Raw genomic sequence first — 17,955 nt, forward strand, 5'->3', positions numbered from 1 at the left:
ATCTACAATCCATTTATGACCAGTATACGCGAGTATTCGAATTGCATTATTCTGTGTTGGTGTCTTAGTGTCTCGCAATTTAGAGCCTTCGAGCTTGTCTAGTGGTCCCCTACCTCTCGGGATCAGAGATCCCTCCTCCTCGTGGCCTATCCATTTCTCCATTGTCATCCTTTGAGTAGCAGATTCCCTAATCAGTAGAGCGTTAATGATTTCCGATCTCATAGTCCATCCGCCCCTAATTCCATGGAGTATGTTCGCCTGATCTTGTAGTGGCAGTGACATAAACCGTCACCAACATTCTATACTTTTTCCTGAACCTTCTACAATGTATCCCCATGACAACCCCTTACGTGATCCCAGTAGTTGATTAGATTCATCCTTGATACATGGGTTCCATAGGATACGTTGATTGAGCCAGGCAAGTTCGGATCTCAGTTAATCACACTTGAGCCCTCGACGAATGTCACACCATGCCCTCCACATGGATGCACTGAATCTATCCTCAAATTGGCGGGAGAAACTAGGTTTGAGATCCATGTTTAGAATCCATCCTGTTTGGGGAGCCCAATTCACCCAGGCTTTTCGTGGCCTAAAGTAAGCGAAATGTAACCTCAGTAGCATTTTCCAACAGTCATTTCCTGGTTGGATTCCTCGCACCACAAATTTGGCAAGTAAGGCTTTCGATTGTGAAAGGGGATCAATAAGACCCAATCCCCCTCTCGACTTAGACGTTGTGAGTATAGGCCACACTACCTTGGCACGAGCTACTTGGTCTTCCTTACCATACCAAATGTAGTTGCAGACCAGTCATTGAATCTGATGTATACTTTCCTTGGAGATTGTCCATCATGATAGACTGTACCATATTGTTGTGAGTAGTACCTGATTTGCCACTATGATATGACCCGCTAGCGACAGTTTTTTCGAGCTCCAATGTATCAACTTTTGTCGAATGGAATGGATAACAGGTGCAATCATAGTCTCTGGCGGTATGTTGACACCAATTTGGAAACCCAAATATTTGGTGCTCGCTCCTTGATTGATCCAATTGAAAGCGGGATGTGGGTGCCACGCCAGATGTGTTTCTTGAGAGAGCCATATTGCGTAGGATTTGTGCCAATTGATCATGGCATTGGATCTCTTGCAAAATACAACTAGCCCACTTTCTATCTTTTGGAGGTTTTCCAAGTCCCCTTGCAAGTAGACCGTTGTGTCATCTGCAAATTCTACATCTAGGATGTTTTGCTGAGAATGAGGTACGGGAAGATCACGTAGGTTGAGATGCCGCGAGTTGAGAAAGCAAGAGACTGCTTCGACATATAATAGAAATAAGTATGGAGCTAGTGGGCATCCCTACCGTACAGATCGGGATATTCGGAAAAAGGGGCCCCTTTCACTTGCCAGTGAAACGCAACTGTTGCCATTCCTATAAAGTCCTGCAATGCCTTTGATCCATGTCTCTTGAAAGTCGAGTTTCCCCATCACACTTTCTAGAAAGTTCCAACATACCCTATCATATGCTTTCTCAAAATCTAGTAGCACCACCGCTACCTTGTTGTTGGTACGTTTGGCAAGGGCTACTGCTTCCCAGAATGAGAAGAGGTTGTCTAGGATGCTCCGATTTCTAACGAAACCTGTCTAGGACGGATGAATGAGTTGAGGGAGAAGTGGTGTTAAACGGTGTGCCACGATTTTTGCGAGCAACTTATAGACAATATTGAGAAGAGTTATGGGCTGCCACTTGCTAATGTCGTTGGCATTCCCACCACTTTTAGGAATGAGATGTATCATCCCCTGTCCAAATTCCTCCGGCATGGTTCCAGAGGTGATGATCTCCTCATATGCCTGGAGGAGGTCTTCTTTAATAGTGTCCCAAAGGCATGTGAAAAAGTGTGGGGTGAGGCCGTCGATTCCGGGGCAACTCTCGGCATCTAAATCGGTGAGGGTCTCCCATATCTCGATGATTGATAGGGGAAGCACGAGCCATGTATTCATTTCCGGCGTGACTTTCTCGGGTATGCTTTGGAGGATAATATCTTCACTTATGTCTTCCCCTATAGCTATAATGTCTTCAGTAAGTAGGCGGTTATAATAACTTGTGGCAATATTCCTCATTTCGTTGCCATCCTCAGTGGTCATTCCATCCTCTCGGTTGAGGATGCACATCACAGTTCAAGCGTGCCTTGGGCCTTTGGAGCGGAAGAATTCCTTCGTGGTTTTGTCCCCTACACGAATCCATAGCACCAGGCTTCCATGAAACTCCATGTCATATATTTCCTTTTCCGCCATGCTAAGTTCATGTTTGGCTGTGGTGACTTGTCCTGCAATCCAAATACATGACGGGTATCTCTGTTGGAGTCGTTGTAAGTAGTCCCCATTTTGTCCTTTGTCACTTCTCCTGAGCATCCTTGCTTCTGGTCTTGACAATCTCATTTAGGAGAGTAGAAGCTCTTGTTAATTTAGCTAGAAGTTTGTCAGATGTTGATGAGTCATTGACGGGTAGTGACCATTGGTTGGAAAGTTGGTCCTTCACCTCTATAAAAGTGTAAATAATGTGTGGGATGTGAGTCTGGAATGGGCCCCATTTTCGATGCAATTGAAAATGACCAGCTATCGGGTAATGGTTAGAGAAAGTCGTGCCTGGAGTTATGCGACACCACCCTCCCTTCGCTTCTAGAGCCTCCCCCACATAAATGCGGTCAATGCGAGATTGGGTGGGTCCACTATTCCACCCATACCACTTGGATATTTTACATTATGTACTATCTTTATTCTAACTTTTCATGGATATTCTAGAGTAGACATGTAATATTATGAGATGTTGTCACCTTGCACATGCCAATGAACTATCACCCAACCCACCCTTATCATGTAGTTCAACTTTTTGATGGCTAGTATACAAGTTTGAACCTATTTTGAACACCATGATCATGTGTAACAAGATATATTGTCTTGTGGATTGGCTCAACTATCATCCATCCAATAATTGAACTTGGGAACTTGTAGAGAATATTTCTAATGTCCCTACTCTTTTAGGGAAATCACATACATAGTTTATATTATAATAAGCCCAAGTCCCAATGCATGCATTGCAACTAATAGAACTTGTCGTCGAAGTAGGAGAGTGGAGAATGTGTCATGATCGAACAATAGGTCATATATCACTTGGGGGACTTGAACCCATGATCTCCAAAATGCTTGTCTTAGAACTTGGCCATTAGGTGATTATGTAACATTCATGTAGTTGATATATTGTTTTATCATTGTAATATTTTGTATGATAACCAAGTGGCGAGCATGCATTGAAGCTAGGTATGGATCATGCATTGAATTAAGGGTATTTTATGAGGGGAGGATCCAATTAGCAATCAACAATGGTTTGGTTTGAGCCAAACCGAACCACAAAAAACATGAATTAACGGTTTAATTGATTTGGGTTAGTTTATAAATTTGTAAATGGTTCAATTTGGGTTCAACCAAGCTTGGAGGTTCAAGGGTTCAAATTGAGACTTTATTGACTTCACAATTGCAGTTTAATCAAATTCAAACAACGGCCTAAACGGCTCAACACTTTAGGGTTAGGATATTTTTGAAATATTGAAACTTTTGGTTTGAAAACCTTTTTAAAGAAAGCAAACTCCAAAAGTATTTGGTCAGCACAAAAACCGAACCCTCAAAAAATGAATGGGATAACACGGTTTCTAAATCTTTCAAGCGGTTCAGTTTGGGTTTGAGCTTGAAGTTCCTCAAAACGGTTCGGTTTGAATGGTTTGGGTTTAAAGGTTTCAAGGTTCGGTTTAAGTTACGAACCTTCGAACTGTTCAAAATCGCCCTTCATACATACATGTTCAAGAATGGTTTTGCTTTCTCCGTTTCTTCTCCATTTAGCTTCGTCTTCTTGGTTGAGCATTGAGAACTGCTCTTGCTCCATTTTCTTCTATACATGGCACATGGGGTTCTCATATATATATGAGGGTCTTCTTCTTCTTTTTACTAGGAGATTATTATATTGGGTACTGCCACCATGTATGTGATTTCGTGTTTGATCCTCTTCATTTCATCAAACTTCGTTAAACATGAGAGATCTGATCTGAAGAAGAATCACAAAATCATGTCTGGATTTCCTTTGGGTGCATAAAACAGAGTATGTGGACTGTTATAATCATCATGGCCTACCATCATCTTCACCATGTTTAAGTCGTGTGGAAAGACTGGCAGATTCTGTGGACCCATTTCAGAAGGCGGCAATCTTACCGGAGCATCTTGTAATGCCATCATCCCATTATGTGCATCATCAGGCAATTATAGAGATGCCCTTCATTTCTATTCGAGAATGCACCATGAGAATTGCGTTGGTCTTGATAAGACCACCGTCCTGTGCATAATAAAAGCATGTAGTAACAGCAAGGCCATCCATTATGGCCACCATATCCATAATCAAACCTTTGAGCATGGGCTGGAGAATGATATCTTTATCGGAAATGCCATCATCGACATGTATGCTAAGTGTGGAAGCTTGAATGATGCCTATAAAAAGTTTGTTCAAATGCCGCATCATAGTGTTGTGTCTTGGGGTGCAATGGTCAATGCATACGTTCAACATGGGCAGGGTCATTCAGCTTTGAAACTGCTTAAATGGATGATTCTTGAAAATTTAGAAGAGCCCAACAAGGTGGTTTATCTTGGAGGCTTAAAAGCATGTAGTTGCATAAAGGACATACACTCTGGAAACCTTTTGTATAATAACATTATAGAGAAGAGCCTGGATTCAGATGTGGTCATCGTAAATTCAATCATCGATATGTATGCTAAGTGTGAAAAGATTGAAGATGCCCGAAAAGTTTTTGATGCCATATCATGCCCCACAGTGGTGTCATGGGGTGCAATGCTTGGTGGATATGTGAACAACAATCTTAATATTATAGCCCTTGAGTTCTTTCAAAACATGCAAGAGAAGGGTATGAAGCCAAATATGGTCATTTTTCTATCTATTTTGAAAGCTTGTGGTAGTATCAGAGCCCTAGATCAAGGGAGACTTGTCCATAAACAAGTTAAAAGTTTCTCAAAGCTGGAGACTGTGATGGGTAACGCATTGATGGACATGTATGTTAGATGTGGAAACATGAAAGATGCGCACGAAGTTTTCAATGAATTAGCTACTCATGATTCAGCCTCATTTGATATTATGATTTCCGGATATAGTCACAATAAGCAAGCTCATCTTGTGTTAGAGCTTCTCCTGTACATGGATTGGGATGGCATAACGCCAAACATATCTACATTTGTTCATGCATTGGCAGTATGTGGCAAATTAGCTCAAGGCCAAATGGTTCATTTCCTCGTCACTAAAGATGCATTAGATTCAGAGGTTGTCATAGGTACTTCCCTCATTTGCATGTATCAACAGCATGGTCATATCCAAGAGGCATCCAAGGTCTTTGAAAACTTGTCAACCCGAGATGTGGTTGCATGGGGAGCAATGATCGAGGCTTATGCTGAGAGTGGGGAAGGCTTAAATGCTCTCAAACTATTGGAGAAAATGGAAGAACAGGGCTCACATCCCAACACACCTATACTGTTGTCTGCTCTAAAAGCATGTTCTAGCACAGAGATCATAAACAAAGGAAGGATTGTACACAATCACATTGTAAAGGATGGAGCTGAACAAGAAGCATTGGTTGGGAGTTCACTCATTCACATGTATGTCAAGTGTGGGAGCCTAACTGAAGCTTGTAAGACATTCAAGAATTTGGTCATTAAGGACACCGTGTCTTGGAGCAGTCTAATATTGGGATATGCCCAAACTGTTGGGTATGGCCATCATGCTCTCGAACTCTTTGAAGAAATGCTTCAAAATCAAATTGAATTGGACGAAGGGGTCTATCTGTCAGTTATTATGGCATGTGCCAACATGCAAGCCATTAGTGACGGTAGGTTAATACATATCTACATAGTTTGTAATGGAATCGAACTGGGGGTATCTATCAATGGCGCATTAGTTGACTTCTACACCAAGTGTGGGACCATGGATGATGCTTCTAGAGTTTTTGGTACATTGCCCAAATCTAGCATCTTGCCATGGGGTCTCATGCTAGCTGGCTATGTCCAAGGAGGTCATCTAAGCTCGGCCTTTGAGCTCTTTGAACAAATGGAGAAGGAGAGGGTGGAGCTTGATGAAGCCATGATCTTGAGCCTTATGAAGGTGTTCAGCGGTATTGGATCAATAAAGAAAGGGAATATGGTTCATGAGCTTATCGTCAAGAGTAGCCAAGAATCCAATATTACTCTCAGTAATGCCTTGGTTGATATGTACGGTAAGTGTGGGAGCATCTATGAAGCAACAAAAGTGTTCAACAATGTACCATGCAAGGATGCAGTCACGTGGGGTGCGATGATCACGGCAGTTGCTCAGCATGGCCATTACACAAAGGTAGGAGAGTATGTTGAACAAATGCAAGCCGAAGGGTTGAGACCAACGGAGATAATCTATATTAACATTCTTGCTGCTTGTAGCCACGGGGGTTTCTTGCATCGAGGATATGCTTCTTTTACATTGATGAGAGAAGAGCATGGAATTAGACCAAATATCAAGCACTACAGTGGCATGGCCGACCTTTTGAGCCGTGTGGGCCATCTCAGGAAGGCCAAGGATTTACTCCATAGCATGCCAAGTGCACCCGATCTCTTGGGCTGGACATCGCTTCTAACAAGCTGCAAAACATATGGACATGTCAGCATAGGGACACATTGCCATGAGCAAGTGTTTGAGTTAGACACAAATCATGATTTAAGAGAGATTCTTGAAGAAATAAGCACAAATCAAAAGGACTTCGACTCTGAACACATACCATCTCTCTATCAGTCTTATTAAAAGGGGTGGATAGGTGGCAGCGTACTGAATCACTCTTGTATAATATATAAAGGACTTGTACATTGCATTTGATAAAAGAATAATTAGCCCACATTCTTTATTTCTATTCTTTTTACTTATTCAATAGAGACGGCAATGGAAAACATAGATATATGCAAACAGAGTCTGAGGTGTTGTAGCTATTAATGAGCATGATCTTGGTTTTCTTCCATCCCCATGAGAGAATGACACAAACTCCCTATATTGGGTGATCGTGTAAATTTCGTAGGAAATTGGCAAACTGACAAAGCAAAACATGTTAGCTGATGCCATCGAGAAGAAGAAAACCAGCAATGAGCTTTGAAATGTTATTGCATAAGAAAATGCCTACTTGGGGATGGAGAGAAAGAAAAAAGAAAGGCAAGGTAGCAAAGAAAGAAAGTACAGCTGAATTGGTGTGTTTGAGAAACAACGGGCCTTGGTTACATTTCCATTCCATTGACATCTGCTTACTCAATTCACTTGAGGTTCGCTATCTACATATGATGGAATCTTTGGACAAGATTGCTGTGGGAAGGATCATTTTCTCAAGTCATTACATACACCCTCATGTTCCATATTCATTTATTAAATATAAGCGGAAATATGTCGTGCTTGCAAAAAGGTTGGATTAATGAAAAGGGTTAATGTCCCAACTCAAGATCTAGGATATTAGCATTAGGTAAGACAAACTACAAGGAAGATGGCTCATAATTACAAGGCCATGGTTAATTTTCATATGACCACTATTCAACACCCCATCTATGGTTGATTAGCTCATCATCTAGCTAGTTGCCCTCTTAATATATGAATAATATTCAGGTCCATTTTTCTACCATCATCTTTTGAAGTACAATACAATAACACATATGAAGCCTTAGTCAAGAGGGGGCGAAATCCCGAAACAGAAACGGTGAGGAGCTTTGATCGACAACATCACTCCCAAAACCCATTTCTAGAGACTAAAATCTACAACCTTTAACATTGCAACAATTGAAAGCACAAGCTTTACCACACCATCCTCATTAAATATTTGAAGGCATTAAGATAACGAAGATCATCTCAGAGATAAGTCTGGAACTATGGTAGCCTATTAGTGGTAGTTGACCTCAACATATTGTCATGCATTATATTAATGTAAACTACTATGTTTCTACTACTATGCTACTGCTCCTAAAGGTTAAGGTTGAGGTTGAATAGATGAGATGGTAATGTATGGGACTAACTTCATCATCAAATTCATCATCAAAGTGCACGAATGGACTCTATAGACAACTTCCTTGTCAAAGTCCATATATGGACTCTCTAAGGCATACATGTAGTGATTATTTGATTGTCTTCAATGCGATTCAAACATAACAAGAATCTGAGAAAGAATCTTTTCTTTGAAACAAATTAGTAATAATCCTAGAATCACTGCACCTATGGACACTTTTCACAAAAATTCCACAAAACAACAAAGGTAGAGTGATATTTAGGGTTTGAGAACACAATCATTTCATGAGTTTTTGAACTTCAAAAACACCGATCAATAGAAAGATAAGAGGTGATCAATTATGTGGCATTAAATAGGCATGGATCGAAAACAATGGTCTCAGGGTATTGTTGCAGGATTCCTGGATTGTTGGAAGTTAGTAATTAGTAAGAAAATGTTAAATAATGTGCCTGGATTGTTAGTAAATTAGCTATTATTGACAATGGGATACATAGACCATCATCAATGTTGTAAATGTTGTTACCCATACATACACACATACACACATACATGCATACATACATACATACATACATACATACATACATACATACACACACACACACACATAAATAGATACATAAAAACGTATGTATGTATGTATGTATGTATGTATGGGTCACAAGAAGCATAACAAGAGGTCATCGCTGAATTCACGACATGGCGGTCGGGAAGGTCGGCCACCTGCGGTCACGCGGCGTATGCATACGGGGCACGTCGAGCTTCTCCGCAGCCATTCATCCACGCATCGCCTGTGGAACTTGTGCCCACAATGGAGTTGTCTTAGGTGATCATCCTCAGTGTATTCATCCAAGCATATGCAACACATCTACAAACATAAGGGGGAATAAAAATTCAATGAGACGCCCAATCATGGAACTTACAAAAAAACAACTGCACAAAAGTATAAAGTATACACATACATATACAGTTATACTTATAAACATACACAAGTATACATGTACATGTACATGTACATATTGTACACATACATACACATATACATATTGTAAACATACATACACATATACATATTGTAAACATACATAAACATATACATATTGTACACATACATACACATATACATATACTTATATATATACATATACTTGTGTAATGTATACATATATATAGAGAGAGAGAGAAGAGAGACCATGTCATTGGGGCTTTTGCAAGTAGTTGCAGAGTGGTATGAGTGAGGATGAGAGTGGGAGAAGACAGAGGTAATGGTGTGATCATGAGGACAGGGATTAGCACCATAGGACCCCTGCTTCTCATCTCTTTCTTCTTCTTCTTCTTCTTCTTCTTGATGATGATGGTGGTGATGATGATAAACCTCCGGGTTGGAAGAGCAGAGAGATTCTGCAGAGTAGCAGAAACAGAGGAAGACCATGGATAGGAGGAGGAGGGGGATGAGGCAAGTGATGCATCCAATGTAGAACAGCATCCATTTGAGTGCTCTGTTTTTTGTTCACACAAAAAGAAAAGGGGGGGCAAAATGGGGAGTTTAAGCAAAGTAGAGGAGACAGAGGGGCATTCTATGTAAATAGAAAAAGCTTGGTTTGATCCTTCACACAATCACAAAACTTCAAAGACTTGTATGTATGTATGTATGTATGTATGTATGTATGTATGTATTGTATGAATGTTATGTAATGTATGTATGTATGTATGTATTGTATGAATGCTATGTAATGTATGTATGTATGTACTAAATGTTCATTCTCTGGGTTCACTACATTGTTGTCACCTTCGTACATACGCCAATGGCAACCTGAAGCTAAAGTTTAAGCCCATCTTTGCATGTGCTCTCTGCGCGGACACATTTGAGAGATTCTGGGGAGCAAGGCGTAGCCAAGAACTCCCCACGGGTGAGAAAGTGTGACAGGGTTGCACGACATTTCAGAAAACGTAGAGAGTTTCTATGGCAAATACTTGCTAACCTAATAAGACATTGAGAGAGCTCCTAGGGACACAATATGCAATTATACTAACATCATGATATATGTTTTATGGGCAAGAACAAAAAAAAAATGTGAATGTTCAGAGCTTTCACATACCAAATGCCACAATGTTTAAGAATGTACGTAAAACATAAGGGAAGAGTACAAAAAGCCTTTTACTAAAGCACTCTTAAGAGTAAAACAGTTACAATGTTGAGCAACATGCATAATAAACATAAGGGAAATAAATGTACAAAACATTTTGTGTGCCTAGCTCATTTGTCATACACATTAAGATTGATTTTCTCTTAATAACAACTAGATGTTACTTATTCTAGATTTAGCTGGCATTTGTTTTTCCTTGTTAAGTAATACCTGCATAGCATTGGCGAGTCGCTCATTGGCCTACCCTCGAAAACATGCACATTGAGCAAAATAAACCACATGGTTGTGGCACATTCGAATGCAAACCTCGACCATGCTTTCTCAGACATCTGAAATAAATAGAGATACCCCAAGAAGAAATGTTTGGGAGAGGAAAGAACAAAATGATTTGTCCCCCCCCTTCTCCTCGAAAGAAGGCAATTGATATCGATGAATGAGCGAAACACACACCTTATAAAGAAACCATTCACCCATTCAACATATTTATGTGTCACCTTCCTCTTTATTATCTCATTTATTGGTTGGTGTCTTAGACCTGCCCCCGGCCTACCATCATCATTCTTCCTCAAAGCTACATTTACCATAAGGGTAAATCATGTATCAAAAGTATCCATTGGATCACGTGTAATACCCACTACCAATATTGAAAATATCAGTTTTACCCCTCGTAATGTCGAAGTAAAAGTAATATGTATTCTCAAGAATACTAGTGAGAGCGAGGGTGGAATTGAGATTAACCATAAAAATAAGAGTTTAATTTAGTGCTATTTGAAGGTTTGTTTTGTTCTATGCATTTTTTTTCCTTTTAAATTTTTGAAGAAAAATTGTACTCTATCTCGGCATAACTAGAGTGAACCAAACTTGACACTTTTTGAACATCACCAACCCTGTGGCATTAATTCGAAACTGAACATTTTCAAAACATATATGACACTAGATTGATCATCCCTATTCATCACTTTGAAATACTCGCTATTAATCATGAACATGATAGTGGTCCATTTTTTGTTACTCATTGAAACATGATAGTGGTCTATTTTTGCTAAATGTTCTAGGTCATGAACTCACAAAGGAGATCCCAATTCCCCATCCTAAAAGTGTGACACCTAATAGTAGAGTGACTATGACAAAACTTTCGTGAATATTGTTGAAGTCATAAATGGTAACATTACCCATTAAACAAAGAATTGACTTAGAATGGGGGCTTTGCGTTATTATTAAAACAAGGATAAGTTCATGTGATAAAGGTAGCAAGAGAGAAAAAGAAAAAGAATTTTTGGTGGGCCATGGAATTGTTTATTGTAAATGGGAAAAAACCATAAGCTTCCTTGTCAACAAACTCTCGCTCTCAACAAATTTCCAACAAAAACTTTACCCAATATTTTGGTTGAAAAGGATTTTTGGTAAGGAAATTTCGTGACCAAAGCTACTTTCCAATAAAGTTAACACGTGTTTCTTCTAGAGTTAGGAACTTTTGCCTCCCAATCTACTTTTCCAATAAAATTGACACTTATCTCCTCCGCGATCGTTTCTTCGAAGTGGACAGTAATCTCCTTGGGTAGATTGAATTTATTTCATGCAACTTCTCTTATGTAAAGGTAGCATTACAACTTTTTGGCCGACACTTCACAAGTGTCTTGTCATACTCCCTCAAGCACCTAAATGATAAAGCATCATTATATGCATATAGCCAACTATTCACAAAGGAATATCTACCACATCTACCATACAACCATCTAATAATACCTTTAAGTATAACATATAGAATGTATTGAAGGAGCAACTAAAACTCATTTGATAATCCATAAGAAATCGACTGCTTACAATTCACAAGCCAACGTTCAACAAGTTGCCAACCATAAGGTTGGTAAATTAAAGTAAAAGTTGAATGAGACCTTCTCATTATAATTACTCTTATAGTTGTCGTAATTCATAGACACCATGATATCCATGAATATTCACCATATACGTCTATTTAAATACCACACTATCCACTAATATTGCACACAAAGATATGAATAAACACATGAAAGAAGTTGCTTGCATAAACTTATATATTACAAACATCAATATTGTCCACCAAGTGTAACTCCCAAAACGCGTGAATAAGGGTTTGTGTGCATGGTGTCATTCATATAATCTAAAGGTTTAAGTACATGCATAGCTTATTTGTGTCAATCATATTCCAAAAGGAAAGAAACAAGCATGCCTTATAGCATTTTCCAAATTGTAGAGAGACAACTGTAACAATGATCTTTTTGTTTAGTTTGCCATCACCCAAAATTCAAAAGTGTTCGAAGGAGGTTCGAAAGTATGTGCGAAGTAGTTTACATACTATCATTTATCAAATATCAACTCTTAAAAGTTTTTATCACATCCTTGTGTAAAAATTTCCAACAATAGTTGTTCTAATGTGAGAAGAGACCAAGAACATGCTTCATAAAACGCTATCTAAATTATCATCTCCCGCTCACTAAACCACACCATGAGCAAAAAGAATCAAGCATGACACCTTAGAACAGGTGATTGGTGATTACTATAAGCAAAACAACCATTATCCAAGATTATCTACTCAATACTTACACTGAGAAAGCCTTTGTTTGCAAAATTGTGTTTCATTTATTGGAGGTGAAACACATCATTAGATGTATGACTAGGCTCACCTTTGAAAACTCTTGAGAATCAGCAAAGAGTTTACATTACATCAAGGTTATTAGATGTCTCAATTTAAATGGCCTTTATTAGCACAAGGAACATAATTGTATGTACGCAAAAATCCTACACAATCACGATAAAGCAATGAAAACCCACTAGATTATATTAAAAGAGGAATTACAAATGATCAAGAAACACAACATCCATTATAAGCTTATTCAAACGGCTATAGTGACAGTAGATGCCCCCTAGCTTAAACTTGTGTTTGTAGGAATTGCCACAAATTGTTTTGTCATCAATCTAGGACTCAAATTATCAATGTAAACTTGTAATTTTATTAATGATAACATAATCAATACACATGATTCAATGACCAACTTCCTTTCAACCAAAAGTACAACATTTAGAATAGTGAGGCCTAATGCACCCTTGCTCTTCGTGAAGGTTCATCATCTACTTCGTTGTCGATAATTGAAGTTGTGAGCTCCATTTATTGCTCCAAAAGTTTGGGAGATGATGAACACAAGAAACTTTCCATTTTATAAACTCATTATTCTCTTGGCTAATGATGTAGATATCAATGTTTGTTAAGAAATTGCCATGTGCTTCCAACAACCTTGAGATCAAGATTGGTGCAATAGAAAAGCCTACATGTAAAAAAAACTAGAATATAAGACTCTTATGGCTATCCTTATGTGGAAAAACCTAAACTATTGTGTAACACAATAAAAGTCACTTTTGTGCCATTTGAATAAGTTTCTTCACTTTCTCATCACTTAGATTAGAGCTCTACTTTCTCTTTCTCTCATTAATCTCTGTAAAGAATGAATGGAGAGAAATTTAGTGCATCGGAAGATGATTGTGTGTGTGTGTGTGCACGTAAGACACGCAGAGAGAGAGAGAGAGAGAGAGAGAGAGAGAGAGAGAGAGAGAGAGAGAGAGAGAGAGAGAGAGAGAGAGAGAGAGAGAGAGAGAGAGAGAGAGATTGAACAAGACATTGTATACTACTTCCAATGACAACTAAGTTACAAAGGGTTGGTTTAAATACCAACTAGGCTAGGGCAAGTGCCCTTTCAACTATTTACAAAACTAGCTTGGTGTGTCCATGAGCTAGTGTGAAACCTATCTCTATGGGAAGTTGAGTTCGACTTTCAACACGCCCCTTCAAATACAACTTCCATCTGTCAAAAAGTTGTTTTGGTTCAGTCTTCGAAGTACTTTGATTCGAATGAATCGGCTTCTGGCTTTTGTAATCCTACTCATCCGAAATCTTGTTCAAATTTTCGGCTTCATGTTCCTTGTTCGGCTCAACTATTGCCATCGTACTTCGAATCATCTGGTCGTCTTTGATCAACTGATTGTCAGGAGCAATATTGAAACAAAGAAGTACTGTCAGGAACAGTACTAAAACAGAGAAGGAATTAGTACTAAAAGATGAGGATTAGTACAAAGAGAGGTGTAGAACTCTCTAGGGAAGGAAAGAGTGAGTGAGAGAGAGAGAATAAGGATAACAAAAGATATATTATGTTAAGGGAATATACAATAGTAGCTAGGAGGCTTAAGACTGGCGTTGAACCGATTTGGTTCGAAATAATGCCTTGTGCCTCCTTTTATAGTGTTCTTAGGAGTACTCCTGAAGTTTCTAGAATGTTCCAAAGAAATCTGGAATATACATCAATTTTCTATAGTAACACTTAAATGAAAATAATATCCTTCGTATTATAATACATAGCCTAGTGGTAAGAGCTCGACCATGTAACATAAGGTCATGGGTTTGAGTTTTACCATATCATGACACTATCCCCCCTTTAAAACGACGAGTGTCACGAGTCGTTTTGGATTGAGGACCCGGTTTGTCTGGATATTGACGATGGAAGTCTTTAAGAAGAGCACGAGCATTGGTCACATTTCCTTATCTGTTCCCAGGTACGCTCGTTGGGACTATATCCTAGCCAATTGACTAAATAGTAGAGCTTGTTGCGAACAATCTTGGAATCGAGGATGGCGGCAACCTCGTACTCAGGTCCATCTTCAAGTTTGATCAGGGGTGGAGGTGGTTTAATACGAGTGTTTGATTTGTTCGTTCTGCTTGGCCGTCTGTTTGCGGATGGTAGCCGGATGAGAGGTTACAAATGACCTTAAGCATTTTAAAGAGGTGCTTCCAGAACTTCGAGACGAACTGGGGTCCATGGTCGTTGATGATACTAGCGGGAAGGCCATGATGCCGACATACTTCACGTAGGACAATTTCAGTGGTTTCTTCACTAGAGATTTCCTAAGTACATGGCAGGAAATGGGCCATTTTCGTATATCGATCTACTATTGTTAAGATCGTATTGAATCCCTTAGAGACCGAAAGATCTGTGATGAAATCTAGGGCAATGAATTGCCATGGCTTGCTTGGAATTGGTAATGGTTCTAATAAACCATATGGATGATGCCTTGGCATTTTTGCTCTACAACATGTATCACAAGTCTGAACAAAATCTTCGACAAATTGTCGCATATGGGGCCACCAAAATTATCGTTGTACTAAATCTAGTGTTTTAGTACTACCAAAATGCCCAGCTATAAATGTGTCGTGACAGTTTTGGACTACTTGAAAGCGACAAGTACCATTAGTAACATATAAGAGTTTCTTAACGAATTGTAATCCATCATGACATTCGAATTGTTGATAGACCGTACCTGGTTGTTGCTACTGTGAACAAGATGCTCGAGAGGGATCAATTTGTGCTAGAATGGCTTGAGCGAAAGCATCTGTCTTCAAGTCCTCACGTATGGTATCAATAACGTAGGAATCCAAGGGCATACCGAAGACTAGCATTGCTTGCAGTCACACCAGTCCCAGGATTACTTGCTTTTGGTTATCAAAAGTTGGTTCACTGGGACGCGGTGCTAGATACGAGCATCGTGATAATGCATCTGCCTTCCCTTGTTGCTTCCCCGAACGATATGTAATTTTGAAGTCGAAACAAGTGAGGAATTGGGCCCACCGAGCTTGACATCAATTTAACACACGAGCATTCCAAAAGTAGGCAAGGTTTTTGTGATCACTAAATACGATGACTTGATGAGAAGACCCCTCTAGAAAATTCCTCCATTGCGTAAAAGAGTCCACTATTGCTAATAGCTCCTTATCATGAATTTCATAGTTGATTTCCGCGGCATCAAACTTGCGTGAATGGAAAGCCACAGGATGTAGCTTTTCATCATCGCCTTGTTGAGACAGAATGCTACCCAAGGCGAAATCTGACGCGTCTACTTCAATGATGAATGGTCTTTCTAGATCAACATGAGCTAAAATAGGAGCTAATGTAAATGCCTTCTTAAGACTCTCAAAATCCATGTCCGCTTCTTCAGACCAAACGAACGATTGTCCCTTCCTGGTATGTGTGTGAGAGGCAGAACAAGCTTTGAGTAATCCTGTATGAACTTGTGGTATAAATTGGCAAAGCCTAAAAAGCATTGCACATCTCGCAATGAATGCGGAGTCTGCCACTCTACCACCATTTTGACCTTAGCTGGATCCATGGAGATGTCTTCCGAGGAAATGACATAGCCCAAAAATTCTACCTAGTTGCACCCAAAACTACATTTTTCCAGCTTTGCATAAAGATCATGTTCTCAAAGTCATTTTAGTACTAACAGTACATGAGAATCATGCTCTTCTTGGGTCTTCAAATAAGTTACTAGTAGATCATCCAAATAGATGATCAAAAAATCATCCAAGTGATCTTGGAATATATCATTTGCCATGTGCTGGAAGACTGTTGGTGCATTAGTGAGGCCGAATGGCATGACCGTATACTCGAAGTGCCCATATCTGGTGCGAAACGCAGTCTTCCATTCATCTCCTGGTCAGATCCGTACGAGGTTATATGATCCTCGTAATTCAATCTTTGTGAAGAACCTTGCACCATTTATCTGTTCTAAAAGACTTGAGATAAGGGGAAGTGCATACCTATTCCTGATGGTGACTTTATTCAATCCACGGTAATCTATGACGAGACAAAGTGATCCATCCTTTTTCTTGACGAAGAAAATGGGTGCGCCGGCTGGTGATTTCGAATGTCGAATGAAACCATTTGCCAAATTCTCCTCTATATAGGCTCGAAGAACTTCTAGCTCGGTTGGTGACAAATTGTAGATCGGTCCCAATGGTGGCTCTTTTCCAGGTTGTAAATTGATGGGGAAATTATGCGGTCGATGGTGAGGAAGTGTATTGGCTCGTACTTTATTGAACACATCGGCATAATGACGATACTTCTTTGGAAGTTGAACGGTGGACTCCTCTTTATTGATATTGGAGGGGTTTACTGATATTGTGAAGAGAAACATTTCTTCCTTGTGTCCTTCACGCAACTGATGTAGTGAAATGGTTGCAATCTTATGAGTAGATCCTCGGGTTTGTCGACACCAATTTCTCTTGTTCTACAATCTATGGCTAGGTTATGTAATTCGAACCATGGTAATCCCAAAACAATGGGATATTCTGGGATACTAATTATATTAAATGATACTACACACACTAAGTTATCTAGGACAATATTAACGGGTTTTGACTCTTCTATAATATTTCCGGAAGCAATGGGACGACCATCAATGACTACTACAGAGGCTGGACACGTGAGTTTTTTAGGGATATCTAATGAGCTTGGGCAAAATTCCTATCCATGAAGCAAGAGTTGGCTCCAGAATCTAAGAGTGCTAAGACATGTACTAGAGGAGTACTTTTAGTACTAACCATTACTTGAGCTAAGAACACATTGCTAACTTGCTTAGAGGAAATGGAACCACTAAGGGGCTGCACAGATCTAGGGTTGTCCAACTAAACAGTTCCTATTTTGGCTGGACTTAATCGTTTAACTCTTCTTCTAGTTGACTAAGGATTTCAAATTTGTTTGAAAGGCTTGGGCTATTAGGACTATCAGACACACCTAGAGAAATAGACTCGGGTTTAGTACTATTAGTACTAGCGGTTATTTGATTTACCTGTCTTTTCGGCCGATGGGGGCAATTCACGACAAAGTCCACCGCAATAAAGA

General features: G+C 39.4%; 2 protein-coding genes across 3 annotated transcripts; one reads left to right on the forward strand and one right to left on the reverse strand.

The window, feature by feature from the left end:
* The first annotated feature begins 3,885 nt into the window (after positions 1-3,885).
* On the forward strand, positions 3,886-6,960 carry LOC147849946 (pentatricopeptide repeat-containing protein At5g27110-like). The gene has a single exon (XM_087336954.1). It carries the CDS (start codon positions 4,190-4,192, stop codon positions 6,869-6,871), a length of 2,682 nt encoding a protein of 893 aa, XP_087193080.1. The 5' UTR covers positions 3,886-4,189; the 3' UTR covers positions 6,872-6,960.
* Positions 6,467-10,667, reverse strand: LOC147849947 (uncharacterized). Of its 2 annotated transcripts, XM_087336956.1 has the most exons (4): positions 10,463-10,667; positions 9,298-9,604; positions 8,829-8,973; positions 6,467-6,711 (listed from the first exon to the last, which is right to left on the reverse strand). In XM_087336956.1, exons 1-4 carry the CDS (start codon positions 10,579-10,581, stop codon positions 6,704-6,706), a joined length of 579 nt encoding a protein of 192 aa, XP_087193082.1. In that variant the 5' UTR covers positions 10,582-10,667; the 3' UTR covers positions 6,467-6,703. The 2 variants fall into 2 exon arrangements, with proteins under 2 accessions (XP_087193082.1, XP_087193081.1); XM_087336955.1 differs by lacking the exon at positions 6,467-6,711 and having other exon boundaries at positions 8,420-8,973; positions 10,463-10,666.
* Positions 10,668-17,955: the final 7,288 nt, after the last annotated feature.

This window comes from Azolla caroliniana, unplaced genomic scaffold, assembly GCF_043228905.1.
Source record: "Azolla caroliniana isolate FFs.n. ecotype wild unplaced genomic scaffold, voAzoCaro1.0.p SCAF_22, whole genome shotgun sequence".
Lineage (NCBI taxonomy): Eukaryota > Viridiplantae > Streptophyta > Polypodiopsida > Salviniales > Salviniaceae > Azolla > Azolla caroliniana.

Bases quoted from the DNA above. Each gene is read 5' to 3' on its own strand.
- LOC147849947 (XM_087336955.1), bottom strand. From the start codon at position 10,581: ATGTCTGAGAAAGCATGGTCGAGGTTTGCATTCGAATGTGCCACAACC. The intron at 9,605-10,462 runs GTATTACTTAAC...AACAAAAAACAG, and splicing joins GACTCGCCAATGCTATGCAG to AGCACTCAAATGGATGCTGT. The intron at 8,974-9,297 runs GTCTCTCTTCTC...TTATGTTTGTAG, and splicing joins GCAAAAGCCCCAATGACATG to ATGTGTTGCATATGCTTGGA.
- LOC147849946 (XM_087336954.1), top strand. From the start codon at position 4,190: ATGTTTAAGTCGTGTGGAAAGACTGGCAGATTCTGTGGACCCATTTCA.